At 40.3% G+C, this 20,960-nt stretch overlaps 1 protein-coding gene across 3 annotated transcripts in view; it reads right to left on the bottom strand.

Moving 5' to 3' along the window:
• Positions 1–20,960, bottom strand: part of tjp2a (tight junction protein 2a (zona occludens 2)) — a gene marked incomplete at its 3' end in the record, with an annotated part of 53,056 nt that overhangs the window by 7,338 nt on the left and 24,758 nt on the right. For all 3 annotated transcript variants that reach the window (XM_080017950.1, XM_080017948.1, XM_080017949.1), the window contains 16 exons: positions 15,550–15,674; positions 14,678–14,780; positions 13,674–14,454; positions 12,960–13,063; positions 11,772–11,925; positions 8,003–8,114; positions 6,644–6,774; positions 5,909–5,990; positions 5,670–5,820; positions 5,465–5,573; positions 4,453–4,672; positions 3,253–3,440; positions 2,511–2,606; positions 1,740–1,819; positions 1,196–1,406; positions 329–429 (listed from right to left, as the gene is read on the bottom strand). In XM_080017950.1, coding sequence (XP_079874076.1) covers positions 329–429; positions 1,196–1,406; positions 1,740–1,819; positions 2,511–2,606; positions 3,253–3,440; positions 4,453–4,672; positions 5,465–5,573; positions 5,670–5,820; positions 5,909–5,990; positions 6,644–6,774; positions 8,003–8,114; positions 11,772–11,925; positions 12,960–13,063; positions 13,674–14,454; positions 14,678–14,780; positions 15,550–15,674 — 2,748 coding nt within the window. The remainder of the gene's footprint in view (positions 1–328; positions 430–1,195; positions 1,407–1,739; positions 1,820–2,510; positions 2,607–3,252; positions 3,441–4,452; positions 4,673–5,464; positions 5,574–5,669; positions 5,821–5,908; positions 5,991–6,643; positions 6,775–8,002; positions 8,115–11,771; positions 11,926–12,959; positions 13,064–13,673; positions 14,455–14,677; positions 14,781–15,549; positions 15,675–20,960) is intronic.

The following is a 20,960-nucleotide window of genomic DNA, read 5'->3' as shown; positions in this document are numbered from 1 at the left end:
CACGTCAACCGTGTACGTGTGTTATGCCCAAGTTGGTTTTCCAGATAGTTTTAGGCTGCAAAATTCAGAGAATTTTCCCCTCATTTTTCAATACAACAATAAGGGCTTGACCCCTAACAATAATAATAATAAAAAAAATAATAATAATAATAATTCTTCATACCTCATAATACATTTAACAAACATAGTATCCATGAAACCCATTTAAAATGGAATATAAGCTAAAATAAAACGGTTTTTTTAAATGAATTAAAGTATTACTTCAATACTTCTGAAACTCAAGCCAGATTAAAAAAGATAGTTATGACAGCAGCTGTATGAAGCTCACCTTGCCCTCGCACACCCAGACGGCTCTCTGCTGCTGTTCCCGAATCGAGTCCTTGACGCTGCCGTACCACGCGTCGTTTGCAGAGTTCAGATCCACGGAGGCTGCAACGACATAAAACATCAGCCCACAACTCCTTTATAGCAAGAAAAACATATTATTAGCATTATTAATAATATTATTATCATCCCTAACATACTGCTATTTTAACATACTACTTTAGACAGAGCAATACAATAAAATCTTATATCTCACTGTACACAATAAGATATGGAAATATACATTGAACCTAATGATATACAACAAATAGAAAAATAATAAAAAATATCAGACAAAAATGAAAAAAGACCTAAAAATGAAAAGTCATCAAAAACAGAAATATAGGGTCCTATACAATAACTTATGGAATAATCTGTGAAGCAGAAAGATTGAAATGGTGCTGTTCAATAAACCTGACATTAAATATAAGAAACCTTTAACAGTAAACAACATGTAATTATAAACCAAAACAGCTTAAATAGCTTCAGTGTTTATTTCGTTTTTGGACGTGGCCTTTTTATTTTTCTGGTCGTTTCCATTTTTAATCCCCTTTTTTCTCCGTTATCTCAGGTCAATATCCGTTTACATTTTTATAAGGTATAGTTAACTGCTTCATTGTAAACTTCTCAAATATTGTGTTTTTCTTGTCTCATATGTTTTATTGTATTGCCTTATTATAATTTTGGCTTAATGTGAGCTGCTGGGACTCAGCAATTTCAACCCTGGGGTAAAGCACTTATCTACCCATCCACCCATACACCCATCCATCTATCCACCCACCCACCCATCCATCCATCCATCCATCCGCTTCAATGTATCGGCGGGTCGTACAGGTGAAGAGGTGGGAGCAGGTCTTCCTCAGCTTGACCGCCTGCTCGTACAGTTTGCGTGCGCTGCGGTTGGATCCGGGGGCGAGGCGGCTCCTCATGGCCTTCACCCCCTGCTTGCTGTCCGGGTTCAGGAACACCACGATGGGATACCACTGGGTGTAGTTGAGGGTGTCCACCGCCTTGGGGGTGACGTCCAGCAGGGCGTGGAGGTCCTGGTGGTGGGGAGAGAGAGAGAGAGAGAGAGAGAGAGAGAGAGAGAGAGAGAGAGAGAGAGAGAGAGAGAGAGAGAGAGAGAGAGAGAGAGAGAGAGAGAGAGAGAGAGAGAGAGAGAGAGAGAGAGAGAGAGAGAGAGAGAGAGAGAGACAGACAGACAGACAGACAGACAGACAGACAGACAGACAGACAGACAGACAGACAGACAGACAGACAGACAGACAGACAGACGGTTGGAGAAAAAAATAAATAAAAATAACCCTTAATGGTTTCCTCTCTGGAAGATTAGATAAAATATTAAAGCCATAAATGATGAAAGGCGCTTTCTATACCTGTTCAATGATCTGTCGAATGGTGTTGAGTCTCACCACACCGGAGGACTTCTCAGTCCCTGCGTCCTTGGGCTCAGTTTCTGGAAGAAGAATTACTTTTTATTTTTATTTTTTTATTTGAATTTAAAAAATGACAATACATTTTTTGGTCGGATATAGTTATAAAATATATAAAAAATAATACACAAAAACATAATTTATGTACGTTACAACAGAGGTCCCCAAAATGTTCACAGCAAAGACCCTGTTGGCAGACTGAGCTCTGGCTAAGTGAATAAAATATTAAAAGTAAAAAATAAAATAAAAACAAATAAATAGATAAATTAAAAAATGTACCCACTTTACCTGCATTACACTGTCATGTGGTTTGATGGTAAATTTAACATTTCTGACAAAAAAATGCAAATCTACCCGTATTACGAGAATAAACTCGTAAAATCAAATATATAAATAAATATAATAATCATTCCCCTGCAATAACTTGGAGGACCCCTTGGGGGCCGTGGACCGCAGTTTGGGAACCACTGCATCACAAGACATTATTTGCTACCCAATAGCAAATGATATGGGGAAACTTGACATTTAATAAAATGTACAGTGATGGGTACATTTACTATTAAAATATTATTTAAATAAATCACTGCGGAGTAGAGTGTACGGTACTTTGATATGCATGAGCCTGGAGCAGAGTAAAGACAACAACACACACACACACACACACACACACACACACACACACACACACACACTCACACACACACACACACTTACTGGCAATAACAAACTCATTAGGAAGGTCGTTGGCCAGTTTCTCATTCACTGTATCTGCGATGGGTCCAAACAGAACCACAGGTCTCCTGAATCCAGCTGCAATGGAAACAACAACACAGCATGAAGGAACATGTGGAATCCAAACACTACATCTCAGGTTAGATACACGGTATATATTGTTATGGGGTATATAGGATATAATTTATAAATATTTATTATTAAAAAGATAGCATAGTAATATCAATATCATCATAACAATTCATATTTGTACCATATATACCATGATAATAATTGATCCTGTGCATACTGTATCTCGTATTTTTTGTAGTGAACCTCACCAGATGAAATTCCTTGTATACGGTATATGTTAATGTTCTGTCATTAATATTAAGGCTGAGGATGTATTTAAAGATAATCTTTTGATTAAAAAAAAAATATTTTTTTTTAAATTAACAATATAACATTTACATTTTTTACAATGAGTATTGTGTTTTTGTTTAATATCTTATTGCCCATTGTGATAATTGATTGCTGTAAGAGAAATTTCCCTTTGGGGATGATGAAAGTACATCCAGTATCTATCTGTCTGTCTGTCTGTCTGTCGGTCTGTCTTTCTATCCATCCATCCATCTATCTATCTATCCATCTGTCTCTGTTTATCTGTCTATTCGTCTGTCTATCTATCTATCTATCTACCTGGTGAATGAAAGTGATTCTGGTGCTAGATAAATGTTAAGGGCACCTTCTCGCAGCACCACCCTCTCGTAGGCGGGGAAGCGCGTGCTGACGGGCGTGGCGCTCAGGTCGTCCCGGCTCTTGCGCAGGTCTTTCTTCTTGGCCGCCCTCTGACCCCTCAGCCTCCAGAAGTCTCCTCTGTCGGTGCCCGACGCCGCTCGCTGCGCGTTCTGCACGTTGGCCATTTGCTCCGCCCTGCGCTCCCAAAAGGGTGGTGGTGGTGGAGGGGGAGGGGGAGGAGGAGGGGTTAATCAAGCACAAAGCCGACTTGATGTGAACGTGGGGTCTAACCTCAACAACAACAAACACCTGAATCGTTTTTGACTTGTGTTAATTGTTCATAGAGGTTTATTGTGTATTGTAGTTATTTGTATTGATTGTGTATTGTATGTATTTGTGTATTTATTATACTTGTTGCATATATAACCAGCATTTCACCGCCTTCTTACTTGTGTACAAGTGTGCGCATGACAAATAAATAAACTGTTGAAGTTTATTGTAAAGATTTTTAGGTGGATTTTATATTTACACATTGTTCTATTATTTTTGTAAATTTGAAGGTTTATTGTAAAATTTCATATTTTTTATATTTTATTTTCTTTATTTCTATTATGCAATAATACATAACATTAATACCTTTTGCTTTTCATGTCAGCTGCTGTAACACCGCAATTTCCCCCCAGGGATGAATAAAGTATCTATCTGAATATTTATCTATACCTATCTATCTATCTATCTATCTATCTATCTATCTATACATCTATCCATCTATACATAAATCTATATGTACATCTATCTATCTATCTGTATATCTATCTATCCATCTATCTATACCTATCCATCCATCTACAGTATGTCTGTATATCTATCTATCTGTCTTTACATCTATCTATCTTTTATACCTATCTATCTGTCCGTCTATATGTCTATCTATCTATCTATCTAGCTGAATATCTATCTGAATATGCTTCTATCGTCTATCTACCATATCTGGCCACAAATCCAGACAATTATGATGCTGATACCACGTAATGTTTGCCCAGACACACTCTGCACCAAAATCCATGCCTACTTGAAAATTGTCGAGCTGCCACTGCAGAAAGCAAACCCTCATTTCTTATTTTTGGCGATGCAGATTTTTAACCAGACTGCGGTTACTCCACAGCCACAGAGCAGAGAGAGGACGCACGTTCACTGCTGGACGGACCTGCTCTTGTTGGGGATGATTCCCTTCTCCAGCAGCTGGTTGTCCTTGTCGGTGCGGATGGCCAGCCAGTTTCCCAGCTTGCCGTCGTACAGCGTGTCGGTCACCTTGAAGATCTGGCCCCTGGAGAAGGGCAGGCTCTGCGGGGCCTCCTTCTCGTACTCAAAGTGTGTCCGGATGAAGAATGAGTCTCCTCTCCCCGACGTCAGAATGTCCTTGTACACTGGGAGCAGTAAACACTCGGCTCAACTCACATATCCGATATCAAATTTGATAAATATTTTCCATGTTCTAAATTAAACCGAATTCATTCACATTAAGAAATTCTAAATGTTTGAAACTGAGAAATTGTATTTTTTCATTTTTTTTTATATTGATTTACTGTTTTTTATATGTATTGTTTTTTTTTTACTTTATTATTGCACTATATTATTTTGGTATTGCTTTTTGTGTATTATTTATTGTGCCTTTAGCCACAAATATTAAGGGATAGTCATGTGTTTGGGGCAATTTGTTTTTCAAATTTGTCCATTTTACAACATTTTACAAATATCTTTTTTTCCCATTTTAAATAAAGGAAAAGAGAAAAAGATTCAAGACTCAAGAGGTTATTTGTCAATGTTTAAGTAAATTACCTCATTAAATGCAGCTACATTCAGGAGATTTTGTGGACATTTTGGACTGAAATGCTGCTTTAACTTGGCGTTTGGGGTTGCCAGTTACAAACTGAATATTATCGTCAACAAAAACAACAACAACTCCGGACAGCGGACTGAACAGGCAACCCCACAGCTGATAATCACTGGCTGGATCACCAAAAATAAATGCATTTAAAACAACAAATCTCTGCTCCAAAGTGTATTTCCCCAACCTCGACACAGAAGCCGGGCTATTGGATTCCGCCTGCAGCCGTGCACTGAGAAAACCTGGTTAGCCTGCACCCCGTCACTATCTCAGCACCGGACACCGGGGTGAAACCTCTGTCCCTTCATTTGGGATGTTACGCTCGGCTTACCGTCAGGTTTGCTCTGGGCCAGTAGGGTGATGTCTTCTCCTTTGGGGATCTCCAGGAGGTACAGCACCGCGTCCTCGCGCACCATGCCTCTGAAGTCCATGTTGTTCACCTGACGCACACCAAAAAAAAAAAAACGTCACGGAATCAAACCCTAGCAACGTAGCGCAGGGGGGGAGGACTCCGCCCCTCCCTACCCGAGACACACCTTCATGATCTGGTCCCCCGTGCAGAGACCCTCCTTCTCGGCCGCGCTGTCCTCCTGGACGCCCGCGATGAAGATGCCCACGTCGTTCCCCCCGGCCAACCTCAAGCCAACGCTGTCCCCCTTCTGGAAGCGAACCATCACCGTGTTGGGCCTGGAGAGCGCAAACGGGGAAAATGTGAAGGAGGAAGGGGACAAGCCATCAAACAAAATCCATTGACTTGTTATGGAATTGTACAAACCCATAGATTTCCTGGTCTTCCACGTTCGGTTTCAGCGGCACCTTTGGAGGCGCGTGGACCTTCGGTGCGACAACAACGGGTACTAAGGTGAGATAAAAAAAAAAAAAGAAAAAACACCACAAAATGTAAATGGAACATTATTTAAATCAGTGGTGTCAAACTACAGGCCCGTGGTCCAAATCTGGGGCTGATTTAGTAGATTTATAATGTGTTGTTAAATCTGCCACAAAAAAAAATCTTTTTAAATCACAATGTTGAATTAATCCACACAATTTTATTTAATGTTTTTAGAATATAATATAATTTTTTTTTTTTTTTTTTTATGATGACGTGTCTATTTCTACCAGACATATTTTTAGGTAATTCAGTTTTGCGAGCCCTGCTTTAAATGGTCTGGAAAGGCAAGAGTTGGCTCACACCCGTGTCAGTGGTTAGAGGCGCTGACTTCCCAGAAACAACATTTTTTGGAATCAGATAATTTCAAGAGAGAAAAAAAAAAAAAAAAAAAAAAAAAAAAAAAAGGTCAGAGCCGATCTCTACAAATATTTAACCTTTCGTATTGTTTGTATCGTGAAATAAATCATTCCGCAGCAAATCTGTTTAAATTGTTTCAGACGTCAAGTCACACCGTTAAGAAACATGAGGAATTATCTCCGCGACGCCAACCCTTAAAAACTCCACTATCTCTGGATGTCTCTAAAATGGTCGAATTCCAAATTTGGTGGTGATGTTCACCTGGGGGGGTCTGGGCTCGAGGCAGCTCCCTCTCGGCAGCTAAAGGGGCCGTGTCCTCCGCGGCTCTGTCCGGCGCTCTGAACGGGGTTGGCATGGCCCCCATCTTTGCCAGCCTGTTGGGTGGATCCTCCCTAGTCACATGGTTACCAAAATACATCTTTACAGTTGAACATATAGTTGTTTTTATTTTAATTATCTCCAAGAAACAAAGATATTTAGACATCTCAAGTTGCTGCTTAACCTTATTAATAATAATAATACATTTGATTTGTATAGTGTTTTTCAGGGTACTCACTTTACGTCACATGAAACAAAAAAAATCACGTAGTAAAATTCAACAGTGAATTTAAATTGCAATAAATTTAGCAATGTATCTTCCCATGTGCAGAGGTGAAATGATAACTGACAAAAAAAAAAAAAAAAAAGATTATTCAAGTGAATAATGATAAATAATGATGAAGTGTTTATCCTGACCTCCCGCTCAGTAAAAAAAATAAAAAATAAACTAAAAAGTAAATATAAGTTCTACCAAATGAAAAGGCTCTTGATTGGACTGAGCTGCGTTGGACTGTTGCAGGGAGGTTTAAATTGAGTATTCTGTCATAATTTAAGATTTAAAGTTCAGTGGTCACCAGGTAAACACCAGATAGTTTTACACAATGTTCCTTCAATGAGCTTCATAAAAATCTGTCTACAGCGTCCTGGAGTTTGGACTGATTTATTTACCAACTTCTTCGACGTTAAGAAAATAACAAAGATGGTCAGAATATTAAAACAAAACCCCCCCCCAAAAAAAACAAGTACAGTATTTGTTCTTCATTGTTGTGATAATCTCAATTTCTTCAATAATGATTCACATAATGCTTAAGGTTTTTAGGCCCATTTGAATACCGACATTGCTAGTGATTCATTTTGATGAACATCTATTTTCATATTATGGTGGATGGTAGCTCAGGCGGTAGAGCTGGTGGTCTAGTGATCTAAAGGTTGCTGGTTCGATCCCAGGCTCCTCCTGCTAGCATGCTGTAGTGTCCTTGAGCAAGACACTTAACCCCTAATTGCTCCTGATGGCTGCGTCCGTCGGTGTTTGAACAATTGTAAGTCGCTTTGGATAAAAGCGTCTGCTAAATAACTAAATGAAATATTATATTATTATTTATTATATATTTTTTAAAATATAATTGGTTATTATATTATCTATCATATTATACAATATTTCATATTTCTATTTCTTCTGAGTAAAACAAAGAGCCCGTTGTCAGTCCAGTAGGGAGGTACAGCTTGCAGGGGCATGTTTGTGGGCGTAGTTCGTCTCTGCCCTGGCACCGGAGGTGCCGATTGGCTGAGCTCTCATCTCACCTGGGCTTCTCTCGGAGCCTCTCATTGGAGGAGTGAGAGGACAGGTCCGAGTGGTGGCCCCGCCTCTCGTCCTGTGGCGAGTAGGAGCGGTACGACTCAATCTCAGAAATATCTGGAGAGACACAATCATTAGTCATCACCAAATGGGTTCGGACGCAGCGGCCGCTCAGAGGCTCTGGAGACTTTTAATCATTAATCATCCAAAAACGTTCATGTGCTGATCCTGGAGGAGTGTGGGGATGCAGGACAGAAAGAGGATTATTATTATTATTTTTTTTATTATTATTACTGGGTTTAAAGTATATGAATAAAATCAATGATACAATTCAATTCTACGGCTTAAATTTCGAAATCTATTGGAAAAAATGTACTATCAATACTTTGTTTGGGAAGTTGTGCGACCATTTCCCACTCTAAATCCCCAAATTAAAAACCACCAGTCATTCATCAAAGTATATCATCTCTGCATTGGACTCATGCCATGTTTTCTATGAAATGTTTTTGTAGGGCAGCTCAGATGGTAAAACCAAAAAGTCAGTGGCGATTGTCATTACAGTATGTATAAAATGCCAATATATCAATATTTAATCATAATTATATAAATCATAATTATAGAATCAAATTTGTGACCCTTTATATAAAAATCAAATCATGAGTTCCTGCTCCAATGACCAGCCTCCGTGAAAATACGGCAGTTTGTCTGGAATAAAAGAGAATATGGTTAATTTATTTCTGATGATTGTGCATTATAAGAGTAGAATAATTTGGCAGTGTACCTTGTCAATATGCCATAAACCTAAAATAATGTAATATAAAAGAATTTGGCAATATACCTAAAAAATAGAAATTGGTATTAAATTGGTAATATACAATAAATGAAAAAAAAATTATAAAAAAAAAATATGTATATAGAATCAAAATGTTGGCAATATACCTAAATGTTAAAGTAGAAGCAAATAAAATAAAAAAGATTGAAAATATATGAATAGAGTATAAATATTTGGCAATATACTTAAACAATGTCCTCAAACATAGAAACATTGGCAATGTACAAGAAACCAAAGGGAAAAAAATAAATAAATAAAAAGAAAAAAAGAACATACATACATACATATATATATATATATATATATATATATATATATATATATATATATATATATATATATATAAATAGAGAATAAATGCTTGCAAATATACATTTAATCTTTTTTTTAAATAAAGTAGGAGTGACTTAAAAATAAAAAAATGTGGTTGCCACTTTTGGTTTAGCGGCAATAGAAGCGCTGTTGACAGAGAGAGATAGCCCAAAGTTAACGTGAAGCAGTCCTGACGCTGGTTCTAAATCGGCCTGAACGGACAATCTGAAAATCCCCCGGTGACACAGTGACTCCTCGCTTACACGGTGCCAATCCCCCATTGTTCCCCGCGCCCTCTCCGCGGAGCCGCTACGAGGTGGCACGAGCCGGACGGGACGAAAGATAATGAATTTCTCTCACGTCCCATTGGCTGGATTACGGCGGAGGATTAGATCACCGCTGCCAGCGAGCACGCTCACACTCTGTCGTGCACACAATAAATAAATGAAATGAATATATAAAAAAACAAAACAAAAAACAAAAAACACAGCACATGGTCACGTACAATCCCCGGACCAGACAAAGTGACCCCAGTGGAACGCTCTGCTCCCACCTCCTCCAATCACAGCCTCTGTATCGGGTCATATGACATTTAAAAACCAAACAAAAACAGGGGGAAAAAAATAAAAAATAAAATAAACTTATAAAAGAACCTGATAGGATTGAACACGGTGCGAGGAGCGAGGTAGGTGGAAGACACAGCATCTGAGTGTTGCTTCATGGGCTTTTGGCTTCAATCATAATGATGGTTTTTAAATGGGAGTGTAAATAGTGATGTGGTCCAACTTTGAGTTTTTTTCCGTTATTCACGTCCGCTGTGGACGTGTGACGGGAGGAAGTACTCAGACCTTCTACTCGAGTAAAAGTACAAATACCCAGACCAGGGATGTTCATAACTTAACTGTTTAACCATTAACCCACACTAAGAATTCAGTTAAACAGTTTGCTAAAGTACAGTATTATTTATAAAAAATTAAAAATTTAAATAAACAAAAAGTTTGTTGCATGGTAAAATACAAATAGGCTTTACACTCAATTTCTAAAATACAACTCATGGGGGTGACACGTGCAGCTCGGGCTGTGACGATGACCACAGTCATGTAATGTGACCGCAGGGCTGAGCTCATTGCCGTCATCGCGGCAAATAATAATATATATTTTTTTGTATTTATTTTTTTTGCCAAGGAATACATCTATTGTGTGTTATGAAATATAAAAACAATAATCGTTAATTAGTTATCATTTATTACACTTCTGAACAAACAAAACTTTAAGATGAACGGTTGTCAAGATAACGGAAGGACGGACGGACAGATTCCTTCCTTTAGGATTAGATTCCATTTCAAGGGCTGCACCCCACACAGAACGTTGTCAGTGGAATCGGACTTGGCTGTTTCAATGTGAATATTAGACTGTTCGATTCGGGCGGACAGAGGAACGGGGCACCAGTTCCCCCAAATAAACACACAACTAAAAACACATGATTTATTGGGAGGAACGGGGCTCGGCGGGACACACGGAGCGCTCTGTTCAGGTATAAAAATATATTTGTGACTTATTTATAATTAGAGTTGAAGGCGCCGTGCCCTAATATTTTAATCAAGTCTAATAACGGATAATGATCGTTAAGTTGACGAGGGTTGGCATCCCTAACCCCGACACAGAATTACTGGAGTGAAAGTGACCACACTGACATTTCTACCAAAGTAATATATGCTGCTTGCTTTTAAATGTACTTTAAAAACTATTAAAAGTAAAAGTACTCATATCTAGTGCCCTGATGTAACAGCCTGTAATATATTATAAAGTTCTACTATACCTTCTTTTCGGCAGATGATGCTCACGCAGATCCTCATTATTTTTCTCAAATATAATTGAAGAAAGAACAGTTTTGTATGGTGTAGCAACCTACTTTACCAGGATATGGAGCATATTAATTATTGATGAGAAATCCTAAATATCAGAACTCTGATAGATTCAGTCTCTGATTTTAATAAATATATAAATGTAAATTCTATTTTTATTCTATTTTATTTTATTAAAAAATGAAAAGTACTGTTGTAGACTGTGTCAGAAATAAAGTCAAGTTAAGAAACTAAGAAAACTGTCAAAATACTGTAAAATAAAGCCAAAAGATACTTTAAAAATATATATCTAAATAGAGTAGAAGTCTCTGCGGCTGAATATATACTTAAGTACGCACAGACACTTGCAAAAACAAAAAAAAAAAACGTACTTAAGTACAGTAACAAAGTACTTGTACTCGGTTACTTTCCACCACTGGGAGTGAGTATAGAAACACTATGGAGGGTGAGTGAAGCGGATAGATTTTTATTAAACAAAAAGGGTAAAAACAGGGGTGAATTACACACAAATACAGCAACCAGAACAGAAGATGAGAGAGAGAGAGAGAGAGAGAGAGAGAGAGAGAGAGAGAGAGAGAGAGAGAGAGAGAGAGAGAGAGAGAGAGAGAGAGAGAGAGAGAGAGAGAGAGAGAGAGAGAGAGAGAGAGAGAGAGATCACCGGACAAACAGGATTCCTTTGGCGCACACCGCGTGGCGGAGCGGCCGCCACACTCTCCATTTAAACCGGGTAGGAGCTGCTGCCTTTGAGTTTGAAGGGTCTCTCACCATCGAGCTCAGAGTCGCTGTCGGCCATGGGCGGGATTCGAACCAGCACCTGCCTCCTGTCCCGCTGCACCACCAGCTGCAGCTTCCCGCGGGACTTCTCTATCAGCTTGCCGGCGTCGCTCAGGGACAGGTTTTCAGTGACCGTGCCATTGATCTGACGGAGGGGAGAGATGGGTGTATAAGATGGATGTATAAGATGGATGCTTAAGATGGATGGATAAGATGGATGGATGTATCAGATGGATGGATGAGATGGATGGATAAGATGGATGGATAAGATGGATGGATGTATCAGATGGATGGATGAGATGGATGGATAAGATGGATGGATACTTTACTCATCCCTGAGAGAAATTGCAGTCTAACAGCAGAACACATCAAAACAATAGGGATGAATTTTGCACACCTGTCTCCTTCTCCGGCGATGCGTGTACCAGTGATGTGGTGCCTGTAGTCGCCGTGCCAGAAGTGTTTAGAAGAATAATCCCGAATAATAGTCTGTTTTTTTCTTTACTTTAATGACCATAAAGCTGTCCCTGAGCACACGGAGCAGAGCTCCTTGTATGTGGACATTATTATTAAATTATTATTACATTATTATTAAAAAATTATACATTTCTGCTGAAACGCCGCATATTTTTCAATGTTAATTTTAAGATTTGAACAATTACAAGTCTTGAAGTTAAATCAGTCAGTCCATATTGTGCTGCGATTGAAAGTTTTTGTTTTTACATTTCAATAGTTAAATAAAGATATGTTATTCATATCAATTCATCTTATTTCATCATAACACATGGGCGTGGCCGACAGGAAAGAGCAGTTCATATGTTGACTGTATCCAATGTTGTGTTGCCCATACTATAGAATGATTTACTGCTTGTGGTTAGTGAATAATACGGAAGATAAAGAACTTAAAAAAAAATTGCATACGAAATAGCAATCGCAAAATTGGTCTTAAAAAAAAAAAATAATAATCATCATAATTACATAATTTTCCTAAATAGTTCAACCCTAAATGGTGTTATTATTATAAGCACTGTTGAACAGAGCTGGGCGGTAGTGACAAAATCGGACATTTTTGGACAAAGATCTCAATATGGATAGTTTACCGACATCTTTGGGCATGACTGCTGGACTTTGATGGGACATTTGGGCAGAAGAAGCATGGTGCTGCTCTGGGAGCCTCACCTTCAGGATGATGTCTCCTTCCTGCAGGTTGCCATCCCTGCTGGCCAGGCCCGTGCTGGTCATCTCTTTGATGAAGAGCTGGCTGCCCAGGCGAAGACCGTACTCTGCAGCAGGACACACAAGATGGAGGGAAAAATAATCTATCAATACACACATAGAAATAGAATATTTACAATGTTGAAAGTATGTAAAACATTGGATTAGGTTGGTTCAAGTATGTATACCGTAATGTACTTTGCATACAGAGCTACCTCTGTGACATAAACAGTGACCAATTATTCCACCAGATTGCCATCTTTTTCTAAAATCGTTAAGATTCAACAATCACAAGTTTCATTCAAATTCAGAGAGGAATCAATGTCAGAAATGTCACAGTAAACTATTCACTATATAAGTTTCATAAAAATGAATAAATAAAATTTGATTATTAATCGCAATTATTCAATATAATTTGGCCTCGCTAGACGCTTGAGGAGCGACTTGATCTGATGTTGAACTCGAACTTCAAATCAATGATGTCATTATGTGACAATGAGCTGCTCTAGTGCCCAGATACTTAAACTATATTTTCAATAATGCACCTTGTTATGATCATCAGGATACTGCTTTATATCCAACAGGTCAATATTTAATATCCGATATAAAATATAATTAAAATGACTTTAATATCCAATGTGAACTAGTAATAACACGTCAACATTATGTTCTTCTGACCTTCGTTGGGCCGGTTCTTCAGCAGCAGCACGCTGAGCGGCTTCTCCAGCGGCTCCTGGTTCTGGGCCGGGCGGGGCAGAGGGATCGGCATCGGCGCGGGCGACGGGGACCGGTCCAGACGGTCCCTGCTGCCGCTGCGCTTCGGCTGCTCATAGTACGGCCTGCGGGTGTCCCGCTCGCGGTCGCTGGGGACCCGCTCGCGGTTCCTCTCGAAGCTGGGGGCACGCTCGCGGTTCCTCTCGAAGCTGTGGTCCCGGTCGCGATCGCGGCCCTGGCCCCGGGCGGGGCTGCCGCCTCGGTACCGCAGGTCGGGGCTGTTGGTGCGGTCAAGCGTCTTGTCGCTGCGGTAGCGGCGCTCGGGGCTGTGGTCGCGGTCTAGCGCCCGCTCGCTGCGGTAGCGGCGCTCAGGGCTGTGGTCGCGGTCCAGGGCCCGCTCGCTGCGGTAGCGGCGGTCCGGGCTGCGCTCCCGCTCCAGGGTCCGACCTTTGCTGCCGTCCCTGCGGTAGTGCCGGTCTGGGCTGAGGTCTCGGTCCGCGCTGCGGCCCCGCTCGTAGTCCTTGTCGTAGTCGCGCTCGCGGGTCTGGTAACCGGAGTCCATGTAGCCCCCGCCACGCTCCCGCTCCAGGCTGTGGTCCCGCCCGCCGCTGCGCCCGCTGTACACGCTGCGGCGGTCCTGATCGTAGTTGTAGTCGTCATTGAAATCGTTGTTGAAGACGCGGTCGTCGGGAGACGGCGGGCGGTTCAGCATGTTGACCGGAACTTTCCGGGGCCTCTTGACCGTCTGTAAAAAAAAAAATCAGGATGAGGATTCTGCAATAATTACCATTAGACTGTATTGTACCCGGGGAGGCGGGGGGAATTCAGGAAAAGGGCGGGGCAGGCAGTGATATTACTCTTCAGGAGCAGCTAGGGATTTCAGTGCCATGCTCAAGGGGGTTGCTTAATAATTGTGACAGCACCACGCTGACCATCTCTGAAGAAGCACGACCGACAGCTTTACTTACAATCTTTGCCACTTTCCCACATTTCCTGAGGGTCTGGACGGCGAAGGAGTGGACAACTCCCTCCATGGGAATGGCATTCACCTGCACAACCCGGTCATTCTCACTGTGGAACAATGAGGAAAGTATTGTCGGATACAACAACTAAAAAAAAAAATGTTTTTATTATTATCATTATTGTTGTTATTATTATTATTATTGTTATTATTATTATTATTATTTATTAAGTGGCATTCTTAACCTTTTTATATACCTCTCTATCATCAGAATTATTTGGATTAATTCTCAACATACTATCAAAAGGGTTTTAGTCAAATATGAAATAATATTTATAGCTCAAAAGTTCAATACTTGCAAATTAAATGGTTAAACCTTTGTTTGCCGTGCGTCGTTTATTGGACCAGACATAAATCTACATCAAAATGATTCGTACCGCATCATATTCACGTCTTCATTTCAAGCAATCGACATTTATAAATTTCCTGAAATCCATTAAGATTTCAACATGTATACGTTATAATTCACTTAATCCAGGTGTTTCATTACAACAGAAGTGTGATTTATTTATATATTTCATTTTCTATAGTAATGAAATAATTGAAATACTATCTTTTTAACTAGTATCTATAAAAAATAATAATAATAATTAAAAAATTACTAATAACCTGACAGCTAAGCCGTCTTGCACTTGTATCTGGTTGAATTTAGAAACAGGTGCTCATGCACTTAGATTTGTAGTTGCTCCAATGCTGGACGATTGCATGGATTGTTTCTAGCGTCTCATGTACTGTAAGTCACTGCGGACAACAGCATCTGATCAATTAACAAATGTAGCTGTTGTACGAGAGCTTTTATTTCCCACCCGCAAAACTTACAACAACAAGCTGTCGGCAGGTCCTCCTTGGAGAACGTCAGACACCATGATGGACGTCTCCCCGGTGTCTTCGTTGGGGTTGTCCCGGCCGCCGGACACCGCGATGCCGAACCCCATCTTTGCATCCTGAGGAGAGACGGACGAACGTTTTGAGAGCCAAGTCACGCAAGGCAGGAAGAATTCTGTTTAAATGGCCATAGTTTGAAACGTTCAACTAGGTTGCACTGCTGACCACGCCCCAAATCATGGCCTCACTCTACCTGTTTTAACATAATAATGACATTACTGGTATCATTATTGGTGTCTGGGACGTACTGGACTTTTAGCAGGAAGTAGTTTCAGCAGATTCCTGACACACGATATGAGCCAAAGTGCTTTCATCTATTCTTGGCCTGTTTATCTTGCAGTAAAAATAACCAAAAATAGATATTCTGCTATTTTAGGAGCGCTTCTTGAACGTTCGTGATGGGCCTGCGCGACAGCACAGAAGGTTTGAGAACTTGTCAAAACGTACACGGATATTTAAGAAAACATAAAAAAAAAATAATAATAATAATAATAATAATATGTCCACACGAGAACGCAGGAAAAAAAAATTAATGATTTAAAAACACTCACATAAACGCGCCAGGCTTAACTCAAAGACCACAGAAGAACATTAGGGGCATGCCTAGCGAGCTTCTTTTCGTAATATTCATACACTGTATGGACGGCGTTCCTGCAGTTGGACACGGGGAACAACACAGCGGCCATCACTCGTCGCTTCCTGACGCAGGTCAAGGTCCCGACGTCAGTGTTTTTAAGGAGCTCCATTTATTTTCCTCCACACGAATACATGGAAAACTGACTTTTGAATAATGGTCTCCCAGGAAGGCCTTTACCCCAAAAGCTTTGTTTCCACTTCGTAGAAAAGGCAGATTTTGTGTGGTATTGGTAAAAACCGTGAACCCGGAATTTACCAATACAAGGTTTGTTAAGGGCATTGTGAATGCAATTTGCTACCATGAAGGCAGAGGCACACTTAAAAAGAAGTAGAACTTTCAGACCAAAAAGATGCATTCAGAACAAGAACAAAATGACGCAGTGATTTGGGTTCTTTCAGTGTTGGAAGTAGGTGCCACAGAATCACTCTGCTCCCCCAACTGGCATGGAATGATTTATAAAAGACGCAAACAGCGTTCTTGTTGACTATTCTGTGACAACGGTGTTCTGGGACATATTCTCCGCTGGTTCTTACATCTTGAGGGTCACTGAACCGCACAAGGAGTCGGCTTCCAAAAGACGAATTTATATATTACCATATTTATGACCATAATCTCTTGAACTTGATATGAAAGACATTGTGATCCTGATTACAGCTGCTGTTGCTGGAGCTCCAGCTGATTGTGCATCAGAGAAGTTAAGCCTCCGTGTGCAGATCTAGTGACGGCCCGTTTTGTGTATCAGCGTTTGTCTTGGGCAGATTTATGATTGAATCCTCTCCCTCGTCGATAGACATCGATGACAGATGATTTTTTGGGGATTTTTTTTTTATCCACCGAGAAAAAACCAAGAGCATTTAAACGTTGCAGTTTACCGTGTTCTGAAACTGGACCGGAGGGGGAGAGCTGGGGGGAAGACGGAGGGAGGGGGCGGAGGCTCTTGCCCTCTCCGCTCAGAGCTGTCCAGTAACCACTGGTGATGGGATCTCACTTCCACGCTCTACAGCCCCCGTACAGAGACTTTAAGAGGGGCGTGTGCTGACAAAAAAAAAAAAAAAAAGGCACATGGACCCCCAGCTCCGGTTCCAGGCATTTTGCCTGAACCAGCGGCACAGCGCGCCGTCGGGGCGTCCGTGATGTGCGCGCCGCTGTGCACACATCGCAGCCCCCCCACCCACGCACAAGCAATATTTAATTTAATCTCATAAAGAAAGATTCCGATTTATTTTATTTCCTTAGTTTCTTACTTGTATGGAAAATGAAAAACGTAATCCTAATTCAGAGAATTGGAGCAGGTCTTTCTGGCTTTCTCCCCCAGACAGCGGCGCGCGCCGGCCTCCGTGCCTGTATTTTTATTTTAGATCTATTTATTTTTGTTTGTTTCCTACATGTATGAAACAATTTTTTTTTTTTTTTTTTTTTTTAATACAAAACTGAGTTAAGGGACTGTCTCGTTCTGTGCGTCCCCATTGTCCTGACAGCGGAGACATGTCTCCTGGTTGCTTTGGGACTTAATTTCGTAAAAAAAACTGGATGTTTTTTATGTAAATACTTTGGTTGTAAAAAATGAATTGTGCACCTCTGGAACGAGGACACTGCAGTTGTAGCATTAAATTATGTTCAAAATTACATCCAGCTCACCCCTCCCCCGATAAAATCTTATATTGGCAATCGCTGGCCCCCAGCGATTGGAATTTTGCACCATCGCCCGAGCCTAATCAGCAGGCAATTAATTCTGATGCTAATCCTTATCTTGATACCTATCTCAAGTGTGTGTGTTTTTTAGTTCAGCTTCATGTGAATCGCATTTGTCCCTACGTTACAAAATACCTGTCACTGCATCGCTCCAGCCAGATGAGATTAGACTATAGATTTTCCGACCTACTCCCTCCATCCCTCCCCCACACACTCTCTCCCTCCATTCTGTACTAAAATAAATAAATAAAAAAATAGATAAAACCACCACCACCACCTCATTTCTCTACCAGATGGCCGTCGAGGGAGGGAGAGAGAGAGAGAGAGAGAGAGAGAGAGAGAGAGAGAGAGAGAGAGAGAGAGAGAGAGAGAGGGAGAGGGAGAGCAGAGACACAGTGAAAGAGAGACACAAAGAAGGGCTAGAAATGGGACCGGGACAGAGGGTTTAATATGAAAGAATGTTGATCCTCTCTCATTTAATTAACGTGCGGGACACTGAAGTAGTGACAGCTCCAACCGTTGAAATGGATGGTGTGGTGGGTGTAGTGGTGTGGTGGGCAACCCGCAGCTTTTCAACCCCACGCCCCCTCCCCCGTTGGCTCCCTGGCTACGACAAAATAAAACTGAAAACATGTATTATTATCGTTATCTAGTTTGGTTTTAATGTTTTGTAATTGTAAAAACTCGTAGAGCAAAACAACACTTTGTTCAATAGTTTGAGATGGGTCAGGACCAAAGTTTCCGTGAAAACAAATTGGTGCCGGTCAACATTTCCTGGAAGATTTCAATTTCCCGGACAAATGGGAGCGATTCCGGTCAAATATTATATCTGTGTTTATTGAGCTTAAAAACAATTGATTTGAATTTAACTGAAGCAGACTATATAGAGAATGACTTCATCAAGGCTGATGGGCAAAGATGTATAATATTTTTTATAAAATTTAAAAAATAAAATAAGTCCCGTCAGTCAATGGCATTTTAAAAATAAATAAATAAATAAATATTGCGAATATTTCTACTTAAATCTAATTATTTCCGTTTGTGAACAATAAATAACAAGCGCAGCCACTGTTATTAACATTTCACTAAAATAAAATTTTGAGTGAACTTAATAAATAAAAACTTTGTGGCGCTGTCCGTCTTCGTTGGGACGTCCTGTCAAAATATTTGCCACAAATGAATATTTACCGTCTGCTTTGGGTCGGAAAAAAAACCCATCAAACTATGGATGTATGTGTCAACGACACATCATCTTTCAGCTTCTCCTCAAAGTTCTGGACGCTGCGGCTCCGTGTTTACTGGATAACTGCGTGTACAAGCTCAACCTGTCCACGTGGGAGGGGGCGGGGCTTATTTCTATACCAGGTGAACTATGGTCAGAGGTGAACTGTCAGCTTGAGATCGTCCAAACTGATTGGCTTCCCGTTGCAACTTGCCGAACCCAGAAATGATCAGATTTGCGGACTGTTTTTAATCTAAATGATCCACCCAGCACTAATTCAAATTGTGCTCGGAGGGAATTATTTTCACTGTACATTATAACCGGAGAGATTTAAATATGTCGGACTTGAACAGATTTTCCTGGTCAAAACCGGCAGTTACCGGATAACGGAAACGCTGGTCAGGACGTTGAATTTGACCCGACTGCTGTCCTTGGTCCTGAATGGATTACCACTGCGCCAAATCATCCTGTGTGTCTATTCATTTCAGTGTTATTTGTATAAATAAAAAAATAAATAAAAAAACGCAAAAAGATGATTTGCAAAGTGTTGTGAATATTGTTTTTGGAAATATCCAGGCAGAGGTAAGCTCTTTATCATTCGTTTTCCAATGCACTTTATATTGATTAAATAGCTGCAAGTCCTTAACGTTGACCTGTGGTGATATGGTAAAATACGAAGTGAAAACAGCCAGAGCTTGTTGATCAGGATGTGGTCAAGATAGACAGGAGGCCAATTACCCGCAGGAAAAAGTTTGAATATATATTTTCACAAAATCTAAAAAAAGTGGCTCTTCCGGTACAAAAGGTTGCCGACCCCTGGTGTAGGGGGATGAAAGTAAAAGTGGGGGTGGGAAATTCTAATGTTATGAGACCTGGGATAAAAAAAAAATACTAAGAAACTCAGTTTAGCTCTGATAATGGACCAAAACTAATTATCAAGCAGATATTTGTGATGGAAGTTAATGTTGTGGAGAATTCTCTGCCGTGACGGTGATAACAGAGTATTCCTCTACGGCGTCGGCCAAGCGGAGTGGAGCGTAGATTAGTAGACGAGCGCGGTTGTGTTCAATTTTCGGAACGGTTTCAGAGTAGAACGGCCCGGGGCCCAATTTATTGAAACATCTGTAAAGTTCCCCTTGACAACCCCGCCCCCACCGTTCCTCTGGCATCCAAACTAAAAATAGCAGCTGAGATGGTTGAATCAGTGACTCAAAACCTGCTCCACGCTGCCTGAGGGGAACTTGAATTCCAGCAGGTTTTGAATTATACAATTTAGGATTTGGCCGTTGTGCACAATATTTTCCATAGTACAGACGTGCAACCTCCTGGAAAATCGACCTCGAGGATAAGCCGAGGATCGTTTCGTAGGTTAAAGTTGACGTTGACAAACATTACCTTTTTGGGAAAAACAGGACACCTATTGGGTTCTAGTTCCAAGTCATTCTGAGGCAATTTGTCTTCCACATACTTTAAACTGCCATAGTGGATAGTGGTAGTTGTACCCTCCCCGATAAATAGTATCTTGTAGCCCTGGGTTTAAAACAATCAAATAAGAATAAAATTTAAAAAAATTGATTGTCGAAATATGATGAAATTCTACCGTTTCAATTATAAATCACATTGAGAATTTTTATATTTACACTTTGTAAGTTATGCAACCATTTTCCCCCCTAAATTAATATTTTCCACACAAATTAATTGAAATATTTAATGTCTGTATTAGTCTGAATTTGCTCTTATTATGTATAAGATGCCGGTAAAATTGAAAATCAATATAGAGTGTCGGATTGAATA

Source organism: Zeus faber (genome assembly GCF_960531495.2).
Source record: "Zeus faber genome assembly, chromosome: 17".
NCBI lineage: Eukaryota > Metazoa > Chordata > Actinopteri > Zeiformes > Zeidae > Zeus > Zeus faber.
This window is presented reverse-complemented; position numbering and strand designations above follow the sequence as displayed.